This window comes from Macrobrachium rosenbergii, chromosome 12, assembly GCF_040412425.1.
Source record: "Macrobrachium rosenbergii isolate ZJJX-2024 chromosome 12, ASM4041242v1, whole genome shotgun sequence".
NCBI classification, from domain to species: domain Eukaryota; kingdom Metazoa; phylum Arthropoda; class Malacostraca; order Decapoda; family Palaemonidae; genus Macrobrachium; species Macrobrachium rosenbergii.
The window spans coordinates 95,675,705-95,699,189 of NC_089752.1; the positions used below are offsets into that span (position 1 = coordinate 95,675,705).

The 23,485-nt window shown below is 41.7% G+C and overlaps 1 protein-coding gene across 6 annotated transcripts in view; it reads right to left on the minus strand.

Annotated features, from left to right (window-relative positions):
• The window catches only part of LOC136843758 (protein abrupt-like), a 206,012-nt gene that overhangs the window by 15,593 nt on the left and 166,934 nt on the right, over positions 1-23,485 (minus strand). For all 6 annotated transcript variants that reach the window (XM_067112420.1, XM_067112424.1, XM_067112422.1 and 3 more), the window contains 3 exons: positions 12,965-13,111; positions 1,954-2,072; positions 1,541-1,671 (listed from right to left, as the gene is read on the minus strand). In XM_067112420.1, the coding sequence (XP_066968521.1) occupies positions 1,541-1,671; positions 1,954-2,072; positions 12,965-13,111 (397 nt within the window). The remainder of the gene's footprint in view (positions 1-1,540; positions 1,672-1,953; positions 2,073-12,964; positions 13,112-23,485) is intronic.

The window sequence follows — 23,485 nt, forward strand, 5'->3', positions numbered from 1 at the left end:
CCCTAGAAGGGTTTTTCTCACTCCTTCAAGCATGCCAGTACAGTAATTATCATCCTCAGTTATTGACTCTTGTCTCAGGCCAAGTTCCTCATCTTCCTCTTCTAGTTGTCCTTTAGGCTGTACTCATCCCAGAGTTCTATTCGCCCCTCACTTGTTTTTTGCTTGTGTGACCTTGAGCTAAATAGGCATCCTGTTGTCTCCTTGGCTGCTTCCTTGATCAATTCATCTCCATTTATCTACCCTTGGTCCCTTAGGTTTTGCCTCTTGCTCTTGGCTCAGGGTTCTCAGATCCTTAAAAAGCCTAATTTGATTCCTCTAGAGACTGTGCTGTTACTCGATGATTTAGAAAGGGAAACAACCGAAGATTTGCATGCCCTCAGTTGGGTCATAGTCATCTTCAACATCAACCACCCTGATAAGCCTCTGTACAACTCCCATTGCTACTCTGTATAAAGGCAAATAAGCCTCTGGGTCTCAAAACTTTTGAGCTTTCTTTGGAATAATACTTTGTGCACCTGAATGTGTTCTGCACAGTTGAAGCTACTATATTTCAATGCTTAATGGGTTAGTAATAACAAAAGCAAAACAGATAAGTATACTGGAGCAGTATACTACACTGAAGTAGTCAAATACCTTGAAGCAGTCAAGTGAGTTATCCATAGAATACACAAGCCAATTGGTACACATGAACATAAGGGAATAACGGAGCAACTGAGGTGGAACAAGCTCTGACTGGTCCTGAACACAGAAGCATATTCATAGACAAATTCATGACGTCAAACAACTGGTACTGGAACACAGCGACAACCTACTGCTTGAGCTGGGCCAGGAGAGAGGCATTCGCTAAACAAATGCAAGATGAGGCAACAGAAGAGTACAAGGAATGAAAATGGGCAGAAAGGAGCTGATGATAAGGACCCCTTCCATCACTGACAGGAGATTGTCCAGAGAAGGAGACACTCAATGAGGCAAAGCTTAGGCAGGAAGACAGCAAAGAAGAATTATCAGACAAATCTACAGACATGACAGTTGCAGTCACAGTGTGACAAGATGATGAAGGATAAAAAGACTCAACAGTTCTGGTATTTGATGAATGATGTTATACACTTTCCCACCCTAAAATAAATGGATCCGTTGAGGGGAATATTGTTGGCGAGTGGGGCACCAGCAATGGGTCTTTTCTTTTGCAAGATCTTTCAATCTGGTGTGACTGGAGCCATTTACAAAAGGCTGTTGTGTGATTAATGGGATTGTGAGAACAAATCAAATTTGTTATTCCTCTGAAATGCTGTGGTAAAGGTTCATACAACTGAGAAAGGATTCACTAGTAATATACAGTATATTATTTCAACATCATTCCCTAACAAATTCCAGAACAACAGAGTATTGCATGCAGTAAAAACAATGACAGGCAATATAGTTCCAACTGTTTCTGGTACCCACAGACATATGTACAGTATCACCTACACTTAGACTGACAGCATGCCAAGAAGGCTAATGTTTTTATGTAAGTACACTTTTCATGAAGGCTTTTACTCACTTGTAAATATAGTTCACAATACTGAAGAGCTCCTCAAATCTAACATCTCGAGGCATAATTATAATAGGATGCTGGCAGGGATTTTCCCTCAAAACTCCACGGAAATATGGACTCACAGCAGACAAAACAGACTGAAAATAATCAGGTTATTATACCATCCAATATGTCTCGTGCATGTACATTTTTGTTTTACTTATTCTCAATTCACTTTTAAGGCATGGTAGAACAATTAATGACAATGAGAACTGCGGTACAGTAAAGATAAAAATTTGTTTTGCTACCAAAGCACAAAAAAAAAAATTTATTAACCTGCACTGTAATTTTATTTACTATTATAATTACCAGCCACAATATTCTTTATTTTTTATTTGTCTATTTAACAACTAAAACCAAGTTTGAAAAGACTAGCATACCTTGTGTGCTTTGAGAGAACGACCCTGTGCTGTCAAGGTTACATCCATGAAGGCTTCATCACGTGCAAGTGCTTCTAAAACAATTGTCAGGTGGTTATTATGCCGTAGTTGGTAACTTTCTGAAAAATAAAGATACAACTGAAAACTTTCTTAATTCATAACATAAAAATCATGTAATAAACACAATTTAAATACTAAATGCAATGCATTTAAAACTTGGCAGAGAAATGTTTTGTTTTGAGTACAGTAAAAGGTTTTCACTAATTTCAAAGCACACAAGAAGAAGATGGGAGATTTCTGGAGAGGCCTCCGCCTTCTCTGCTACAATGCAGAGGCAAGCATAGAGTTCTTGGGGTTTCAGGACTAGAAGGAGTATTAGTGAAGGATTCATAACTTGGGTGGCATGTGACCTATACAATTGTCTGCTCCTCAAATAAAAAGGTGCAGATCTACTATTAAGTGGTGTAAATGAGAAGGATCTGAACTGGCATGATGACCTCATGACAGCTAGCAATGGCTCCTAACCTCTTGGTAATCTCCTCCCAAAGTCAGAGGACAAGAACATATTGGTCAGACTCCTAAAAAAGGTATCTCTCTTCTTCAGGATGCTGTTAGCGAGGTGGGAACAGGACACCATCTAGATATTAAGGATACAAGCTCATCCCAGAGAATCCATCATCCTCCAACCTTTGTCAAGTTTTCTGGGCTATCTGTGACATCCTGAGGAAGTGTGTATGTTAGTCTGACACTCATTCCTGCCAGTGTTGGCAGTGACAACCATTTCCCTCAAAAAAACTTCATGGAGTGTTCCTCTGAAGTCAAAACCACCATGAGTCTGGGACACAACCAAGGAAACATCCGTAACCAAGGCTTCCACACCAGGGCAGCTGAATAGTGTGTAAAACAATCTGCCATTTCCAGTACCACCTAGAACTACCATCAAGCAAAGAGAAACCAGAGTGGTTAGGGGTATGTCTGTCCTAGTCGTAGAACCTCACCTCTGCCCAGTATCCTCTCCTCTACATACAAGAGGATGGCATCCATAGTGGAAACTGTTCACGTTTGAATCCCATGTACGGCTCCTAAAGCTTAAAGTGAATGTTGGGTTTAGCTGCTGATGCAACATACAGGGATCCCCATTGTCTACTGTAGGGCTTCCTTAAAAGAAACCTCACTCTGGAGAGGACCTTAACCTTATCTTCCCCTACTGGGAGAAAAAAAATCCTCTCAAGATTCTCTACCAAATGTTGCCTCTTCAGGGCCAACACAACATCCCCTGATTTTAAGGATGTGTCAGAACAAGATTTCACTTTTTGTGCAGTAATGCTCAGGCTATCAGGTGGTGAGAAACTGTGGTTGGAGGAAGAAGAAGTAGTAGTAAAAGGAGGAGGTGAAGATGTAGGAGGAAGAAGAAGTACATGAGCACTCGTTGTTGAGACTTGGGAGAAGGCAATTGAGAAAGGAAGTCCTTCCAGTTGAGTTAGGTGGTTGCACTGACAAGTTTCCGTTCGCTTCAGTTGTACTGTAAGTTGTATCAGTGGTCTATCTTGGAAGCAGTCATAGTTGCTTCAAGTGAGTATTCACCTTGTCTTTTTAACTACAAGCTATCTAGGCATTTGGTAGAACGATGCTGGCAGGGGTATCTGTTAAAATGACAGACATATTACATCCATTTGATGGAACTGGTGATGTTGGAGAATGGTTTGAAAAACTTGAAATGGTTGCTAGGCTTAAGGAAATATGGGCACTACAAGTTATAATACCTTTATTCTTAGAAGGAAACACATATTCTGTGTATAATGAACTAAGTGATGACAAGAAAAAACATCAGCATCAATTAAGTCACCATTAACGGAAGCTTTTCGCCTTAAACCCATTTCAAGCTTATGAACAATCTGCTAGGCATGTGTGGTGTGATGAACCATTTGATGTGTATATGACTGATTTGCGAAGGTTAGCAAGATTGGCAGGTGTTTCTTCTGATGCGTTTTTGCTGAGGGCATTCATGGTTGGGTTGCCAGCAGTCGTGTCACACAAACTTTGTGCAGTTTCTAAAGTTGATAAAATGAACCTTGACAGCATTGTTGATCGTGCAAGGGTGTTAATGTCCAAACTGGTTGAAAAGCCAATAATAGCAGTTGCTAAAAGTACAGCTAATCCTCAGGGGAAAGTGGTGAGTGATATAAATGTGTTTGTGAAACAGCAGTTGTGGACCACATTTGGTTAGGTTTTGTTCTGAGCATAGTTTTATCTTTTATAGTTGTGGTGAGGTTGGTAACTTAGCTAGAAATTGTTCAAAAGTTATGCATGGAAATGGTGTCAGAGGATCAGCATTAACAGTGCTTCTTATCAGCTCAGTGGTCTGGTTAAACTAAGATATACTTAACTTTTTCCTGTCATTAAGGTTAGTGTGATGGGTCAGGTGGCAGATGCTTTGGTGGATACCAGGTGTTCTAGAACCATTGTTGCTCCGTGGGTTTGTGAGGTCAAGAGTGGTAGGCCGCTTATGTTAGTTGTAGTTGATGGTCGTGAGGTTGTGTGTAAAGGTAAGTCAGTTTTGTCAGTGCATGTGAGTAGTGAGGTGTTGTTCTCAAGTTGTGTTGAGTAGCATGCAGGTTGGTGTAGGTACTGTGCTAGGTATGGATGCAGTAGAGAGGTTGGGAGGCGTGGTGGTGACTGGGGGTCAGGTGAGGTTTTGGAAGAGTGGCGAAATGATGGAGACACTGAAGCAAGTGAACTGAGTCTTGCTTGTGCTGGAAGGTTTACTGCATTGCCAAAATGAATGACTGTTGAAGTTAAGGACTGTTTGGCAAACTCTGATGACGAATGTTGGACGGTAACGTGGCACTGGAAAAATGGAATTCCTCCATAACTGAAATATGAGGTTAGTTGTTATGCAAGTACTGCTTTGCCTACAATCAAAGAGAGATTGGATGAAGATGTCGAAAACTCGATAGAAAAAGGGTGGCTTAAACTATCTAAAAACACTGCCCATGGATGTTTGATACCACTAACGGCCGTAAGCAGGTTAATAAGAGCAAGTTGCGACCAGTATTAGATTTCCGAGAGTTTAATGATTATGTGGAATGTCACCCAAGTGTTGATGTTGCGGTCTGTGATGATATGTTGTTGGCGGCAGATTCCAGAGCCATCACAGCTAGTTGATCTGATCTGAAGTCTGCTTATCTTCAGATCAAAGTTGACAGTAGTTTATGGTCATATCAGCAGGTGTCATATAAGGGTAGGTTACATTACTTATCAAGACTAGGTTTGGGTTAAATTGTGCACCTAAAATAATGTAAAAGGTCTTGAAAGAGGTCCTGTCCAGAGATGAAAGTGTTGTGGTACAGATATTTACATAGATGATGATATTGTAAATGAAAATATCGTTTCCGTGGAAAAGGTGATTTTTCATCTGTGTTGGGATTGCCTCTTTATCGTGGTGGTGGTGGAAAACTGAAGTTTAGATGTGGCAATCTGATCCCTTCAGTGAACAGTGAGAAATTGTCTTGCAGAAATTTGTTTTCTATTGTGGTAAGCTTGTGGGGCATTATCCCGTCTGTGGATGGCTTTGTGTGGCGTGCAGTTATATGAAGAGAATAAGTGAGGGTTATGCTTGGGATGACTGGACTGGAGGTAAGGCTCATTTGTTGGTGAAGGAGTTGGTTAAAAGGGTGCAAGATGATGACCCTGTTTGTGGGTACTGGTCTGTTCCTGATGTTAATGTTGGCAAAATTTTGTGTGATGCTAGTAGCCTAGCTTTAGGTGTGGCTTTGGAGATGGATGGAGTGATTGTTGAGGATGGGGCATGGCTTCGTAAGCCAGCCGATGCAACTCACATCAATGTTACTGAATTAGATACGGTGTAAAAGGAATAAATTTAACAATGAAATGGGATCTTGAGTCTGATGAGATAACAGATTCAGCAATTGGTATCAAGTTGGTTGCGTGGAATCTTTACTGGAGATTTTTGGGTGAAGATTTGTGGTATGTCAGAGATGTTGGTGAAACACTGAATGTCTGTGATAAAAATATAACTGATGAGTATAAGTTGGACGTCACTGTGACATTGGTAAAATCTTGTCAAAACAAATCTGATGGACTAACCAGAGTGAAGAAGGAGTGGATTTGTAGCGAGTTTCAGCTGCCCACGTGTGCCGTGAATTTGCGCAAGTTGCATAATAAGCATCATTTTGGTGCTGATAGATCATTTTACTGTATTTAGCACAGTTAGTTGATCCTGAAGTGAAGACAGATGGTATTGAGAAATGTGTTTGTGCATGTTTGCAGTGCAGGTCGATTGATCCACAGCCTGTTAAGCATGATCCTGGTGAGTTAAGTGTAGAGAAAAATTGGTGCACATTAGCAATGGATGTGACACATTACAAAGGAAGGAACTATTAGATAGTAGTGGACTGCCAGCCAAGTAAATTTGCTGTTTGGAGAGAGATTGGGTCAGAAAATGCCCAAGATGTTTGTTCAAATTTTGTGCAGATATGTCAAGAGAGAGGGCCTCCTGATGAAATTCTTCTAGATAACAGTACCGCATTCAGATCTCATCAATTTGAAAAGTTGTGCATGGCGTGGAACATTGAGAGGCGTTATCGAGCTTCTGGTAATGGGATTGTTGAACGTCACCATCACACTATAAAGTGATTAGCAGCAAGAAGTAATGAGGACCCTTTGATGATAGTGGTTTGGTATAACCTTTCAGCAAAAAATGACATTAGTGCTGAGAGTGCTCCATGTACTGTAACATGTTAATTAACTATACTTGGAGACATCCAGAGGTGCAGAACAAGATTGACAGTGGGTGAATCTGCTGTACAAGTTGGTGATGAAGTTTTTATGGAACCTCCTAATGCAAAGTGCACTTCTAAATGGGGAAGGGGTCGTGTGACAAAGGTAACATCAGATAATACTGTAATGTTGATGGTGATGGTGTACCTCGTCATGTATCAGATATACATAGGATTGTTGATGAAAGCAATGAGGAACTGGGTGAGGGTTATGATGAAGATGATGAGTTGAAGAGTGAATCAAATGTGATTGAGCAAGCTGACATGCCTCAGTCCTCCAGGATGGTTCAACAGCGGCGGCCTCCTGTGTAGATGTGGGATTGTGTGTCATTGATATGTAAATCATGGGATCAAGGGAGGGGTGTGGTTGGAGTAGGAAGAAGTAGTAGTAAGAGGAGGAGGAGGAGGTGAAGACACAGGAGGAAGAAGGAGTATGTGAGCATGTGTTGTTGAGACTTAGGAGAAGGCAACTGAGAAAGGAAGTCTTTCCGGTCGAGTTAGGCTGTTGCACTGGCGCCAGTTTCAGTTTGCTTCAGTTGTACTGTAAGTTGTATCAGTGGTCTATCTTGGCAGCAGTCATAATCACTTCAGGTAAGTATTCAGCGTGTCTTTTTAACTACAAGATGCTGTTAGCAAGGAGGGAACAGGACACCATCTAGATATTAATGATACAAACTCATCCCAGAGAATCCACCATCCTCCTAACCTTTGGTAAGTTATGTGTGACATCCTCAGGAAGTCTGCATGTTAGTCCAACATTCATTCCTGCCAGTGTTGGCAGTGACAACCATTTCCCTTCAAAAATGTTCCATGGGGTCTTCCTCCTTTGAAGTCAAAATCACTGTGAGTCTGGACATGCCAAGGAAACATCCATAACTAACGCTTCCACACCAGGGCAGCTGAATTGTGTGTGAAACAATCCGCCTGTTTCGAATACCACGTAGGCCTAGCATCTGGCATAAAGAAACCTGGGTGGTTAGGGGCTTATCTGTCCTAGTCCTAGAGCCTCTGCCCATACAAGAGGATGGCATCCATAGTGGAAACTGTTCACATTTGAATCCCATGTACGGTTCCTCAAGCTTAAAGTGAATGTTGGGTTTAGCTGCTGATGCAACACATAGGGATCCCCATTGTCTTTCTATATCCACTAACTCCCAAGTCTAGTTGCAGGCTTCCTTAAAAGAAACCTCACTCTGAAGAGTAAACTTAACCTTATTATCTTCCCCTACTGGGAGAAAACAAATCTTCTCAAGATTCTCTACCAAATGTTGTCTTTTCAGGGCCAATATAAAATCCCCTGATTTTAAGGATGTGTGAGAACAAGATTTCACTTTTTGTGTAACATTACCCAGACTATCAGGTTTTGAGAAATTTAGCTTTGTCTGCTGTCTCAGCATAATGGATGCTTAACTGAAAGCAAATTCAAAAGATGCTCCCAAAACTAAGTCCTGATTAGCTACCATGGCCTCTGATAAGTAAGAGGAAACCTTTACACCAACCTTCTCAAAGATTTGGATAGTACTAGGGATAACAGACAGGACAAAAGACGGTCTGCTAGTAACATCAGTGTGCCAAGTGTTACTACAATGAATGGTGCTAAACACTCTTGCGTCAAAGAGGTAGTACTAGGTTGATGGAAAGGTGAAAAGAATGCAATGATTAAAGCATGCAGTCCCCACACTGTGGAAGCAATTCATGCACTCCCCACATTGCAGAAGTGACACATCATCAGTGACCTTTCCAATCCAGTAGCTGAATCATTGGCATTTCAGAAGTTCAAACTTGTTGCAAATACTTTATTGCTGATATGAATCTCACTTCATAGTTTATTTGTTACTTGTCTTATTTTACTTTGTTATATGGCTTGCTTGCTTGCTATTTTTTTATTTATTTTTCATAGTTTATTCTTCTACATTTCCTTTTCTGTAATAGTCTGCTTTCCCAATTTGGACACATAGACTCGTAGTATTCTGCTTTTCTAATTGGGATTGGAGTTAATAAAAATTATATGGTGAAAGTTTTTGATACTGAAAATTTATAAACATGCTCATCATTCCATTTACTGATGGTACTGATCAAATTTTTCAAATGTTTACAGGCTGATGTGGCATAGCTGGTGCAGAAGTATGCAAAGTCATCAAGAAAAGAACCCTTTAAAAGAGAGGAAACTAACTTCCTCATGAGGTTAACAGCTACAGTAAAATAAGTAACCCCAAGATACCTTCCTAAGGAAAATAAAAAAGACCCAGAGAGAGTGTTTCCCATCCTTTATTTTATGAATCTGTTTGCTAAGGATCAATTAACATAATCACATTACCTTGAATACCCATTTTGTATAGTTTTTGGAATATGACTATTGCCAGGTAGTAACATAGGCCTTCTTAAAATCAAAGTAAACTCCAATGATTTGGCACTGCTTAAAGAAATCTTGCTAAATTGATTGGATAATCTAAACAGTGGCACTAGAATAGATTATTCTTTAAAAACCAAACTGACATGAAGAAATTAAGCCTTCATGCTCAAGGTAAAGACTTGCCTAGTCTGAATCACCTTTTCATTAGTTTGCAGACACAACTGATCAGTGTAACTGGCCTATAGTTAGTGGATTCAGAGGCATTCTTATCGGGTTTCCCATCTGGAAGGATAATGTCAATTTTTCAGCTCCTAGGTAGTACTTTATATCCATATCTATTTTATGATTTTCAAAAGGAAGATCTTACCATTTTCTAGGAGTTGCTTTAGCATCTCATATAATATTGTATCTCGCCCTGTGGCAGTGGTCTCAGTTGAAAACAGAGCATCTCTAAATCCTTCACAAAACTTTATACTGTATTACATATTGCCTTGTCACTAAAGCTAAGAGTCATGAATTCTTTGAAGCTCAAGAGGATAATTTTTGAGCTCAAGATACTAAAAAATGTTTGCAACTTCAGGAGGATCATGAACAAGAGTATTACTCCCTTTCAAAATGAGTAACATATGTTTTTTCCACCATGGAGCTGCAGATTTGTGAAGTTTCCCTTTAGTTTTTGCTCAAGTAAGCAACAAATCATGAACTTCAATATATGAGCTGAAAGATTCAATCTCTATCTAAGGTAACACATTCACTGAATTTGCTCCTCATCCTCCCATTTTTGAGGAAAGCAATTTGGGGCATTTTTAATTGCTGGGAAGTGGTTACTTCCATAAAAATATTCACTGACTGACTATTCAAAATCTAAATAGATGCTGGAAGAGTATATTTGAGATATATGATAATCATCAGTATTATGAAATGTCATGCACCCATTACAAAATCACTGGATTATTGCTAGTAACATCCTCTACTTCTGAACCCAATAAATCACCGCCTTACAATGGATTATGAGCATTGCCATTGCAAATGGTAAGAAAAGACAGGTAAAGGTCATTATTAAATCCTAAATATGATTTTCACTAAAGCCACACAAGGAAGAAAAGTATAGTAAGCACATGGTCAATTGACTGTCTAGAATTACATTAAAATCCACAACTTGCACAGAAGTATGCAAGTTTAAAGGTATGATGCTGCACATACTCATGTGCAGTAATTGCAGCTCGCCCAAGGGCATGTCACTAATTGGAGCAGAATGAAAAACTGCATAGTTCATGACTGAAAAAGTAGCTTCTTAACATGGTCTCCTGTGAGTAAATAATGCCTGGATTCTCATCATGCACCACAACCTTAAGTTGTTCTGCTCTAGCTCTCAGACCTTTACAGTTCCACTGACTTAACATCATTTGGATTTTTTGCCAGCCATACTTGCTCTGAAAGAGGAAGTATGCTGGGGATAAAAATTTCTGGTGTTTGCTTAAGCAGCAGATGAGGGAATTTTGGGATCTCTATTTGTTAGTGGCTTACATAACTGAAATTTTGGGCTATTTTGAGAAATGGGAATTGTAGTAACAATAGGACATCCAGCAAGTACAGTATAACAAAAATACAAAATCTTCATTCCTTTTGGTTTCCTTTGCATTGATAAAAGAGATTCTGAGCTGTTGGATTGGACTTTACTACTTAGTATCCCTAGAGATAATAATTCATAGCATGTAGAAATAAATTATCACAGGAATATGGTGCATCCTCATTCTCAAGCTCAGTAAAGTTGGGTAACAATTCCAACATTTTCACTGCGGATTGTTCCAGCAGGAGAATCTGGCTTGCAAAACATTCAGATGCAGCCTGAAAACCAGACTGAGATAGTCTTTTGGAGGGGGTTGAAAAATTTTTTTATGCTGTATTCCATGAGTGAAAGACCAAATTATAGGATTTCCCTTCCTTACATTCTGAGTAGTCTCTGAAACGAAATTTAAAGCAGCTAAAAGTTTTTCTCAAGGTCTGATAAGAGAGACATACTGATTAAGGACTTTTATTAGTTTCATCAGCTTTTGTTTAGTACTACTTACGCTTATATATTCAGCAGCTTCCAGGTCACCCTGCTCAAAATTATAACAAGCACAAATCTTTGAGTTTGGGGAATGCCCACCTTTACACTGAAAGCAAGACCTGTCAGCTGAACACTGACCTACTTCATAGTCTTTCAAACAGAGTATTTCTGTTTGCTGTCACTTGAACACAGCCATATTCATAACACTTGAAGTACTGACTACACCTGCTGCTGAATTTCTCATTTCAAATAGGTGCTGATGAATCTATGAGAGGTATGCTTTAACATTTTCATTTGGAAAAGGTTTGAAGTTAGTTGGTAAAGCTACCCGAGTATCATTACAAGCCTGGACTATATTGTTTTTACCGCTGTTTGATATTCTGACATTCAGAGGCTCTTATGAAGCTGGAAACTCCTCTGCATGAGGCAATGTGACTGTGCTAGGTCCTGATGAACATTTCTTGTGATAAGTGAGTTGTACATATACATTAGCTTTGGGATAAAATATTTCACATTCAGGTTATCATGGAACTGAATGACCTACATTTTGTACTTGAAGTCAGTTTTTGTTTTTTATTTACCATGAACAGAAACTTGATTTGCAGCAGCACTATCAAAGATTATAAGGTAGGTTCAAAGATCTTACGATCTCAAGTAATTTAAGCCTAATCCTTTGCATTAAGCCATAGCTTCATGCTACTGAAAAAAAGCTTCATAGTGTCATGACTTTGTGATATATGTACAATACAGTGCATGCATGTCTTCATTTACATCACCAGCAATTTTACCACCCAGGTATCACAGTGATCTGGTTCGGCAGAAGTCAGTATGTGGATCAGTGCCAGTGTTTGGGTCTTGACTGGGGTTTGGGTCACCTCAAGACAGCGTATGTGTCATTAGCAGATACAGGAAGGGAGATTCATTTCTTGACAGATCAATACAAAAAGTAAAAAGTTGGTAAATAATAACTGGTTGAGAATAAAATGAATCTTTAGATGCTCAAGAAATTTCATATTCTCTACACTGCAAAGCAAGAGTGAACTGCCCCAACAGTCCACTCCATATATGAGAGCATCAAAACAGATGTGTAAGCTGAACTTCCCCACTAAGAATGAGACCATGTGAGCACAGACTCATCCCCCCCTGCCGTTACTGTATCCATAATGAAAGATTTCTGGCCCAAAGCTAAGAGCACCAACCCAAGAATCAGCTACACCTTGGATTCCGATGAACCAACCCTCAATGCTATTTCTGCAAAAGAGGTACAAACCATCTTCAGGGTGGTTGATATACCCATAACTGTCACAATTAGCTTTGAATGTAAACTTCAACACCCCTTCCATTCACCTTACCAGTAAATTTTGATGAATGTATGGGTGTCCATGCTATTCACATATTTCAAAGTAGTACTTATTGTGGTTGGATAACAACAGAAAACCAATAAAAAATTATGAAAGACTCATTAATGACACAAGTGAGAAAAAGAATATGGAGAGATTTAGATTTAAACTATGGAAAAAGATTTCCATGGTGATAAATTCTTTGGAGGGTTATATTTGTCAGTACTGAAGTACCTGTTATAGGCTGAAATAAAGCAATGTTTTGTTTGAAACAATCATGCAAAAAATCTGTTACGGGGTAAATACAATACAGTATTATCCTTGGGGAAAACAATACATTACACAATGCAATTTTTATTTTAACATAAAAGATTAGTTACCAGCTATTTTACATATTTTAAGACCCTTATGGAAACAATTCACAGTATACAGTATAAGTAAAACAATGTTGAAATGCTAAACGTACCAGGTTTTGGTGGAGTTTGGGCAGCAGGTGCAGGAGTTGGGTCCTGCTCACTGCCATCGCCCAAAAATTCAGGAGAACCAGAGGCTGCAGCTTCCTCATCATTCTGGCTGTATTCACTACTTCCTCTGTCATCACCTCCTGTTAGCCCTGTAAATATAAGATACAGGAATACATTACCTCAGGATGTCAAGTTTGCCTGTACATGTCGTTCATTCTAAAAATACCTAAATAATCAAAATAAATGAGTCAAAAGCCGAACCTGCCTAATTAGAGCATGTGATGCTCAAAAAATTCATGTTCTTATTAAATTATTCTCAAATAAAAATCCTTAATTGTATCAATAAATTGTATTTTGTCTGATAAAAGTTGTTAACTAAATGTGAAGACTTTGGAGCACCAGAACAGTGCTCCTCACCAGTGTCTACACTGAAAATAAAAGTAAAAATCTTATGGTTATTTTTTGTGTAAACACTAATGAGAAACACCATTCAGGTGTTCAGAAGTCTCCACTTTCAGTTTCAACTTATGTTAATAATACAATTCACTGATATAATTGTGGATTTTTTATGAACAACAGCATGTAATAAATCAAATTTTGAAAGTAATTTGTATTTTTCCTACGTATACATATTAGACCCTTTTATAAAGGAGTATCTTCGGCACAAGATGAGATGCTTATTGGAAATACCCCTCACTCACTCAATGTCACCAAGTACTTTCTCCTTTGGCCACAGGGACAAAGTGGGGTGCTTTGAAGTAGGAATATGATAAAAGACTCTTGTTTGTATACTCAAGAAGAAAGCAAATTGTTTTTGAAATTTGATATTTGTTCACATGGAAATACACTAGCAAAATCATCGCCTTTTATAAAGTGGGGGGTAGTCTCTGACAACTGACTGGAGTTGAACCCCACTTGGAATTACCATGAACCCAGTTGTAACAGCAAGGAAGGGATGACTCCACTAACTTTCAACTTGGTCTGGCATAAGGGATGACAAAGTGGTAGGGACCTGGACCTGAGAGAGGGTATACAAAGCCTTTTCAGGTAAGGAAAGATTCTGGATACCATGAAATCTCCCACACAGGAATTCATGTCAGAAGGCTGACAATTTTGGCTAACACAAACTGATGGATCTGGAACAGCTTTACCACTACTTTCTCTCTCCCTTCTTCAAGGGAAAAGCAGAGAGAGACGTATCTTACAGACAGACCTCTAAGATAGGATGTTTGGAGTGTAAATTGGCTGTCTGGCTAACCCAGCTGATACTTCAGCCTACGTGCTGCACTGAGGAAGGGAAGACATTTACTCTACACTCACACTCCCAGAAATAAGCTAAGTGCAAGTACTCAGGTGAGATACTTGTCTGTCTGAATGGAGCTGGGTGTCTACATTACTTGCTGAGCAGCCACCACAAATCTCAACAAGATCTAAGGACTTGTGGGTGATGTCCCACAGGAAGAATGGGGTAAAGGTTGTCCAACTACACGAGGCACCTACTCTCATTATTGTACCGGGAAAATGATATTTTAATGATAAAATAAAGTTTGTTCATACTTACCTGGCAGATATATATATAGCTGTATTCTCTGTTAGTCCGACAAATTTCAAAACTTACGACACGCAGTGGAGATCAGAGTGGTTAATGCATTCCCGCCGCTGGGAGGCGGGTATCAGAACCATTCCCATTTTCTATTCAGATTTTCTAGTGCCACTGTGTCTCCTGAGGAAGTGGGCGGGCACTTTATGAATATATATCTGCCAGGTAAGTATGAACAAACTTTATTTTATCATTAAAATATCATTTTGTTCATGAAACACCTGTCAGATATATATAGCTGAATACCACCATTGGAGGTAGGTACAGACAGAATAGGATTTGGAAAAAACACACCACAGAAGTAGGTGAAAAGATATTTGGTTCCTTACCTGTTAGCATAGCTGACTTCGTGATTACTGTCACCCAAGTCGCTTCTGCTTAACTAGAGTCTCCAGCAAGGGTGTGACCTGTAGTAAGCTGGTGAGTTCTGAATGATCTGTCAGCGGGGCGTGACCGCAGTGTGACAAGACCATATTGACCATACAATGAGGGCAAAACGAAGCAAACCAACCACCTGATAAGCCCTAGCTAAGTTGAGATAACGCAGCTAAAGCCCAACGATTGGGAAGTCCGCCACAGGCAGTCGACCCAACAACCATAAAAAAACACTATCCAACCATTTCTATAGGATAGGATGGTGTCATCCCTGCCCACAGGAAAGTATCTGCGGAAACGTATGGTCCTGGCTGGAAGAACAGATTCTCATATGTCGTCTTCACATCTCTCCAGGTAGTGTGAAGCGAACGCAAATTGCTCCGCCAAAATGTGGCACCCAGAATGTTGCTGAGGTGACATATTTTCTGAAAAGCCACTGAAGTCGCAAAACCGCCCTCACCTCGTGGTATTGACTTTCAGAAGTTTCAAATCAGCGATCTTGACAGGATGAATGGAGAAGCTTCTTTAATCGTATCTCTCAGAAAGAAAGCCAGAGCATTCTTTGACATAAGGTAAGTCCGGTCTCTTTACAGACACCACTAAACTATCTGAGGGACCTCGACTTTCCTTCGTCTTGTCTAAGTAGACTTTGAGAGCCCTAACAGGGCAAAGGACTCTCTCTGGCTCTTGAATAAGGATTTCAGCCATACCCTTGATTTCGAAACTCTTGGGCCAAGGGTTAGACGGGCTTTCATTTTTCGCTAAAAAGGAAGGGCTTAGGGAACAAACCGCGTTATGCCCTTTAAAACCTATGCCCTGCTAAAAAGGCTTGCAGTTCCACCTAACCTCTTTGCCGTTGCTAGAGCGGTTAGAAAAATAGTCTAGTAATGTTCCTCAATGACGCAGAACGAAGAGAGGCTCAAACAGACTGGACATGAGGAACGAGCACAACATCCAAATTCCAAAGAAGGAGTCCTAAGCCGAAGGCACCTTCGAGGTTTCAAAGGATCTGAAGAGATCATGAAGGTCTCTGTTGTTAGACAGATCAAGTCTCTGCCTAAAAACAGAGATAGCATGCTTCTATATACCTTTATAGTCGAGACTGCAAGTTTCACATCACTCCTCAGAAATAAGAGAGAATCTGCTATCTGGCTCACAGAGGTGTAGTGGAGAAATGCCCTTCTTTCTACCATCTCTAAATGCGAGTCCCACTTCGATTGGGTACAAATTGCTGGAGAAGTCTTCTCGCCCTGGCAATGGCTTTGCCACTGGTCTAGAAAAACCTCTCTCACTCTGTTGGCTTCTCATTAGTCTGAATGCAGTCAGACACAGAGCAGGGAGGTTTTTGTGGTACCCTCTCGAAGTGGGGTTGTTGTCTGATCAGATCGACTCTCATGGGCAGAGATCTCGGAAAGTCTACTAGGAAGGACGCGACCTCTGTGAACCATTCCTCGAAGGCCAAAATGGGCGATCAACGTCATCGTCCCTTCGACGACGCAAACTTTCGATGACTTCTCGATGATTTTGTACGGAGGAAAGGCATACGTCCATCCCCGACCAATCCCAAGAAGAGCGTCCACTGAGAGAGCTCCTGGGTCCGAGAGCAAGGAGCAGTAAAGGAAATCTCTTCGTCTTGGAGGTTGCGAAAGATCTACCAGGGACGTCCCAAAACTGATCCTTGACACACCTCTTGGTGTAGGATCCATTGATCGGAGCGGTTCGCTGCCGACTTAGAAGATCCTGCGGACGTTCTCTCGCCTGCAACAAACTCGTGAGGATGTAATATTCGGGCCTGTACCCCACAGAAGAATGTCCTTTGCTAAGGCGAACAGGGACCGAGAGTGAGTTCCCCCCTGTTTCTTGAGGTATGAAAGGGCCGTGGTGTTGTCCGAGTTGATCTGGACAACTCGGTTCGAGACTCGCTCCTCGAAGAAAAGAAGGGCCAACTGAATCGCCCCCAATTCTTTGAGGTTTATGTGCCAGGACACCTGTTCCCCTCTCCAGGTGCCCGACACTTCTTCCCTCCCCAGTGTTGCTCCCCACCCCGAAATGGACGCGTCGGAAAACAACACTAGGTCGGGGTTCTGAAGTTGAAGAGAAAGGCCTTCTGCCAACTTCGAAGGATCGAGCCACCACCGAAGGTGATTCTTTACCTTTGGCGAGATACTCAAAGCTTCAGATTCTCAGCAGCTAGTTGGTCTCTGCAGGAAGAATTGAGCGGTCTGAGTGCAGTCTCCCCAGGGAAACAAACTTCTCCAGTGATAGAAATGGTCCCCAACAGACTCATCCATTCCCTCCTGAGCATATTTCTTTCCTCTGCAGGAAGGCTGAAACTTTCTAAACACTGAAGTTGTCTTTCTTGAGACGGAAATGCTCAGCCACACAAGATCATCTGAATCCCCAGATAAGCGATGGACTGAGTCGAGGTCAGATGGGACTTTTCGAAATTCACCAGAAGTCCCAGGGACTTCGTCAAGGTCAAAGTCGTGTGAAGATCCTCCAGACACCTTGTCATTGACGAGGCTCGAATGAGCCAATCGTCCAAATAAAGGGAGATTCTTATTCCTCCAAGGCGAAGCCATCTTGCAACATTCCTCACATCAAGATCGTATCTGAAAACCATAGGAGCTGTGCTGGCTGAAGCAAAGGGCCCTGAACTGAATACCTGTCCATAGGACAAATCTCAGGTATTTCCTCGATAGAGGATGTATAGGGACGTGAAAATAGGCGTCCTGGAGATCGGAGAGAAACATCCAGTCGCCTGGTCTTAGGAGCTCCATGACCGACTGGGACGTCTCGTACGAACTTTTCCTTCCAGAACGAAATGGTTCAACTTGCTGACGTCCAAGAACTGGTCTCCAACGGCTGCTTCGGAACCAGAAACAGCCTGTTAGCGGCGGGGATTGTAAATCCGAGACTTGCTCCACAGCTCTCTTCTCGAGCATTTGATCGAGCAGGTTGAAGAGAATTCGTTGTTTCTCCTGATGATAGGATGGCGACAGATCTATGGGAATCGTAGTCAATGGAGGCAATACGAGAATGGGATCTTGTGTCGCTTTCGATACCCAGAGGGACCAGCTGCCGTCCCTCTCTCTCAGGCTTTTGCAAAGAAGAGCCTGGCTCCTACCGATTGTCTGAAGGTTTAAGTCATTTCTTGCCCCGATCTTAGAAGGGCTCTACCTCATGAGGACCTCTGCGGGACGATCTAGAGGAAGGTCTTCCACAGGGCTTCTGAATCTTGAAGTCATCCAGGGAAGAGATCGAAGGGCTACAGGACGTCTAGGGCGCTAGGCCCAGGAGGTCTAGTGGCCTTCTCTTGCAATGTGAGGCCATATCCTTGACTGAGGTTGAGGAAAAGATGGCTGGCGGAGGCGAACAGCAATTCTGTTCTGAGTAGGAGACAGGCTTATGCGATGAAGTTGCAGTAAATGGCTCTCTTCTTTAAAGGCCGCTGAAATGGGCAGCCAGTTCTTGAGCCATATGTGCCTTGTCCATGCAGGATAGGACACTAAACAAGTCTCCCAGGCTAATGGAGTCAGGGCTACGAGCCTGCAAATCCAAGACTCCCGGGCACCAGTCCAAAAGTTAGAAACTTCTAAGGACCTGAAAAGGCCTTTCAGATGGTGATCAATCTCAGATAAGAAGACCAGGACACCTTAGCTGAAGAAAGGAGAGACCTTCTGGGAGCGTCCACAAGGCCTAGCCAAAATCCCTTGGGAAGAAGGAAGGAACTCTCAACCAACCTCCTCTCCTGTCTCATGCAAATTCCTGCTTTTCATAATCCCAGTGGAGGTAGGGCGAAAAAAAGAAGTCTTGCACCTGAGCCTTCCTGGGAGTCCATCCTCTTGAACCTTGCTAAAGGCCTCTTCGTAGAGAGACATGGCCATCTTCACAAAACCAGAAGACTTTTGTGACTTAGACGAGAGTAGCTGCGAGGGGGGAGGGCGAGGAGCAGAGGGTTGAAACTTGTCCCCAAACAAGTCTTTCAGCAGCCTAGATTAAGACTTGGTAGTCTGCAAGCTGAAGAATGTCGATCCTCAACTGGGATCGAGCGCAGAAAAGCTCTCCTTCTTCCACAGGAGCAGCGGAAGGGGCAGGAGAAGAACCGGAAGGACGAAGTCCTTGCAGACCAACATGCAAAAGGGACTTCTGCTTGGAAGAAGTCGGAGAATCACAAAGTCACGAGCAGAAGAATCAAAATGAGGAGTCTCGACAATGGAGTTCCCAACTTCTGACGAGAATCGACGAGCTTCATGACGACCGATCCGGCGAGAGTCCTGAAGGCGAGGTCTGAGCAGCGGCATCATGCCTGCACTTGCGCAGAAAGCGTCGTGCCGAGCAGCAAGGGAGGCGTCTTGACGAGCTACGAGGCGTCTGGCTTGAGCAGCCAGGAGGCGTCGCGGCGGAGAGCAGCAGGGAGGCGTCGCGCTTCGAGCAACGAGGCGTCCTGCGTGACAGCATGAGAAGCGTCGCAGCAGCATGAAGCGTCAGCAGCATGAAGCGTACGCCCGGCGGCATGAAGCGTCATGACGAGAAACAAAGAAAGTGCAAATGCGTAGCGGCGTCAAGCCTGGCGTGGAAGCGTATCAGAAAGCGGGAAGTGCGATCCCTGCCAAGACCAATGGCAGCTGAGCAACAGGACTTTCGGGCGGCGAAGCATGAGGCGACGACGAGCGAGGAAGGAGAAGAAGGGGAAGGTTTAGACCTCTTGATCGGCAGCAGGAATCCTTCCGACGACGACACGCATCGATCTCGCTGGGCCATTAAAGAAGCCAATTGCTCCTGCATGCCGGAGCAGCTTACGAAGTGAGGAGAAGATTCTACTTCAGGAAGGACTGATCCTATGAGAAGAAGAGAACGAGGACATGCTTGCTTCTCTGAAACAACAGCCTTCTTTCTGGAGCGAGCGGAGCGCTCAAAGCGTCATCGTCGACGTCACAGATCTTCTGCGGTGGGATAGTCAAATCCTCCGGAGCGTGAAGGCGATCCGCGAAAAGGGGCGTGAGCGTCCCCCTTCTTTGAAGCTTCTCTTCAAAGGGCGAGAATCGAGTTCCATTCCCAGCGGGAGAATCGGGGAAGCAATCGCCAAGGATTCGTGCCGTGCACGATCATGGCAGCACACGAGAGCGTCATCAGGACATGCCGAAGGGACGCCAGATCGGTGGGGGGTCCGCGTAACCCTCTTGCGGCTTTCGACTTGCCCACTCCCTGAGTCCTGGGAGTCCGACAGAGGTCTAGACCTAGAGGCGTTATACGGCCGATCTGGCATCACCTCCACAACACTAGGGGACGGACACCTATCACTGCACTTCACAGCACTTTGAAGAGCAGGCATATTAGCTTCCAAAGTGCGAATGGAAGACATATGTCGCCAGGGCATCACCATCCGCAGACACAACCCCGGGTTGAGGCAACACCACAGGGTTGAGCTAAATACAGGAGGGTTAACGGTGAAAGCACTGCCCTGACTCCTACCACTTCTGGAGGAAGACCTCCTGAGCCTATCTCGCTCTAGCTTTCTCACACCAAATCTTAAGTCCTCCAACTAGCATCAGACAAAGATTCACACTCCTTGCATCGGTCATTCCAACAAACAAGCATGTCCTCTACAACCCGAGCATACGATGTGAGGATCCGAAATTTTCGGTAGCCTCACCTTGATCTTGCACACGGCAAACTCGATAACTAGAAGAACTAGATTCAGACATCTTACTCCCAGGAAAAATAATGCGTCAAAACAATCCCACAATAAGCGTATGCCTAGCCACAAGTCCAAGTCAAAACCAAAAATCAAACCAATACTCCGTGACAATCAAGTTTTATCAGAAATCAAGACGGAGGTACTGAAAACAAGTGTTGGTAGTCACCGGCGACAGAAAATCTGAATAGAAAATGGGAATGGTTCGCAATGCACCTCCCAGCGGCGGGAATGGGTACTAACCACCTGATCTCCCACTGCGTGTGTCGTAAGTTTTGAAATTCTGTCGGACTAACAGAGAATACAGCTATATATATATCTGACAGGTAAGTTTCATGAAAAACTGAAATTAATCTAAAAGGCTGGACAACTTCTTACACTTGTGCATACTACTGGAAAGGTGCTGACACTCTGGACAAGGAGCAGGGATCTTTTTACAGGGAGCATCTTATTGCCTGCACTGGGTGTAAAAGCATCTCGTTTGGATAACCACCAACAGTCTCAATGGGAGAGGGTTGAAAGAACTCTCAATTCTCCCATCAGGAACTGACAAGTTCTGATTTTCTGCCATGAACTCAGGAATGAAAGAGAAAAGGAGAAAAGCCAACTCCCCAAAAACTGGACAAGATGCCTATGCTATTTTTCATGACAACAGATGTATAAAAAGCAATGTGTTCTTAAAGGAGATATCCAAAAATTTTAAATGTTTTCAGTTTTTTTCAATATATGGTGTAATTTCTAAATTCTGGGAGCATTTTTGGAATTTTCAACATGTTTTTAGTATTGGTATTTTACTTAGTATTGGTATTTTATTTTTTTTAATTCTACAAAGTTATCATTCTTCTCTCATATGTATATACTGTACAGTACTGTATGCAAAAAAAAATTAGGTTTTTATGACAATTTTCAAGGTTTATTGCTTTGAAAATTTGTCAAAAATGTGCAAAAAAACTAAAAAAAGTGGCAGTAACTCAAAAAGCTGGAGAGATATGTAGTTCTTTAAAATTATTTCAAACATCTTACGCAGAGTGGGGTCAAATAGATAGTTCAGGGCTTAACATGATTTTAACTTTTAGCTATATTCATGCAAATTCTTGTAGTTTCTAGACACCATATTATTAAGCACTGTTATTATACTACTACAGGACCAACCAATTTTATGTGATTTTTCACTTAAGTGTGAAAAGAGATCATTATTCTTTTGGCAGTTCTATGTGAATATTTAAGCTGATTTATTCCGATGCCATAATTCTTTACCATCTGGCTCAAATTAAATCAAACAGTCCTTACATGGGATTGAATGGTGCACTGTATTGAATGGGAGACTCAAAGACGATGAAATAAAACAAACAAAGGATTCACTGTAGCAGGTATCTGAAACATGCACTTGAAAACACAAATTACTGTTCTGCAGCTCCTCAACCAACAACTAATGCTCTCATGAACAATCGAGAAAATAAAGGCAATTTCATATTAATTAGGGGTCCTGAAAAGCAATTTACATGATTTAAATTGTTTATTGTTTTTCAGTATGCACGAAATTCATGCTGAAAAGGTTCATGTCTACTAACACTGTCCTAAAAGTGTAAGCAATCACCTTTTCCTTTTTTGATTGGATTGATGGGGCGTGTTAATTCAATTTTTCCAAGAGGTTTGCTAGAGCCAAGTTTCTAGGTATGATAGCCTGAGTACCATATAAATATCGAAACCATGGCACACATCGAATGAACAATTTGATGTTTGTCAAAACTACAGGATAAATTTGAGAGGAGTGTAGAAATGAGGTTACCACCACCATACTAAACATTAAATCTTACAATTTTTCTTAAAACTTACAATCACAATACTGTACACAATTTACTTAATTTCATAATTTGACTGACTTGGTGGTAAATCCCGTCCTGTTAACTCCTTTTTGAGCTATCTAATACTGATTCAAAAATCCTTTCTGTCAATAAAAAACAAACTTCCAGACTTACTAATTGTTAGTTGGGAATGATCGCGATGCTGTTTAATTTTTTTTAATTAATCAAATGGATGCCTGAAATAGTTCTTAACAACAATGATAGCACTTCTGTAAGATATGTTGAAAGTCATAAGGATTATGTTTTTATATAAATGTGGTAACGGCAGGGAATTAGTACAAAACTCAGTAATAATGTCTTTTATCATTTTTCCCGTTTTCTCCACCATTACCAAATTTATAAAGAAAATAATCTTAGAAAACCTACAATTAGTTAACATCTTTACCATACAAAATCTCACATATACATATTTTTAAAATTTGATGGTACTAAATTCATTAAATGGTTCCTCGTCAGACACTCATACACTTGTAAAGGCACCTGCAGAGCTGTCTGCGAAGTCTCCACTGAACGCGTCATTTGCTAAGTCTCCGCTGAGCAAGTTTTCTATGGTGGCATCCCATTTTCTTCGCCTGTACAATTGGTCACGCCTGACGTGCCAGGTCACACGAATTCAATCATTTAAACTATGTATATATTTGTTCACCTGTTGTCAATTGTGTATCTTGTATTTCTTCATTCACAGGCATCAAGATTATATCCATATTTGAATTCTGTCTGTTTTTATGTTGTAAAGTGTACTCACTCGCTGTATATTATTGTTAATTATTATCGACCTCAGGTCACTCTCGATCTCATTGTCTGTCGCGGCACGGCGCCAGTCTGCCGCTATATAAACTGTCTGGATCTTGAATAAAGTAGCAGTTCTCTTTTACCTGCTCGTTTTTTTGCATCTCTTACAGTGGTGACCCCCAGAGTAGTCCTGGAGCCATCAGCAGACCCATACGGCGACTCAGTCTTGGCTCCAGGAACTTACTCACGCCCT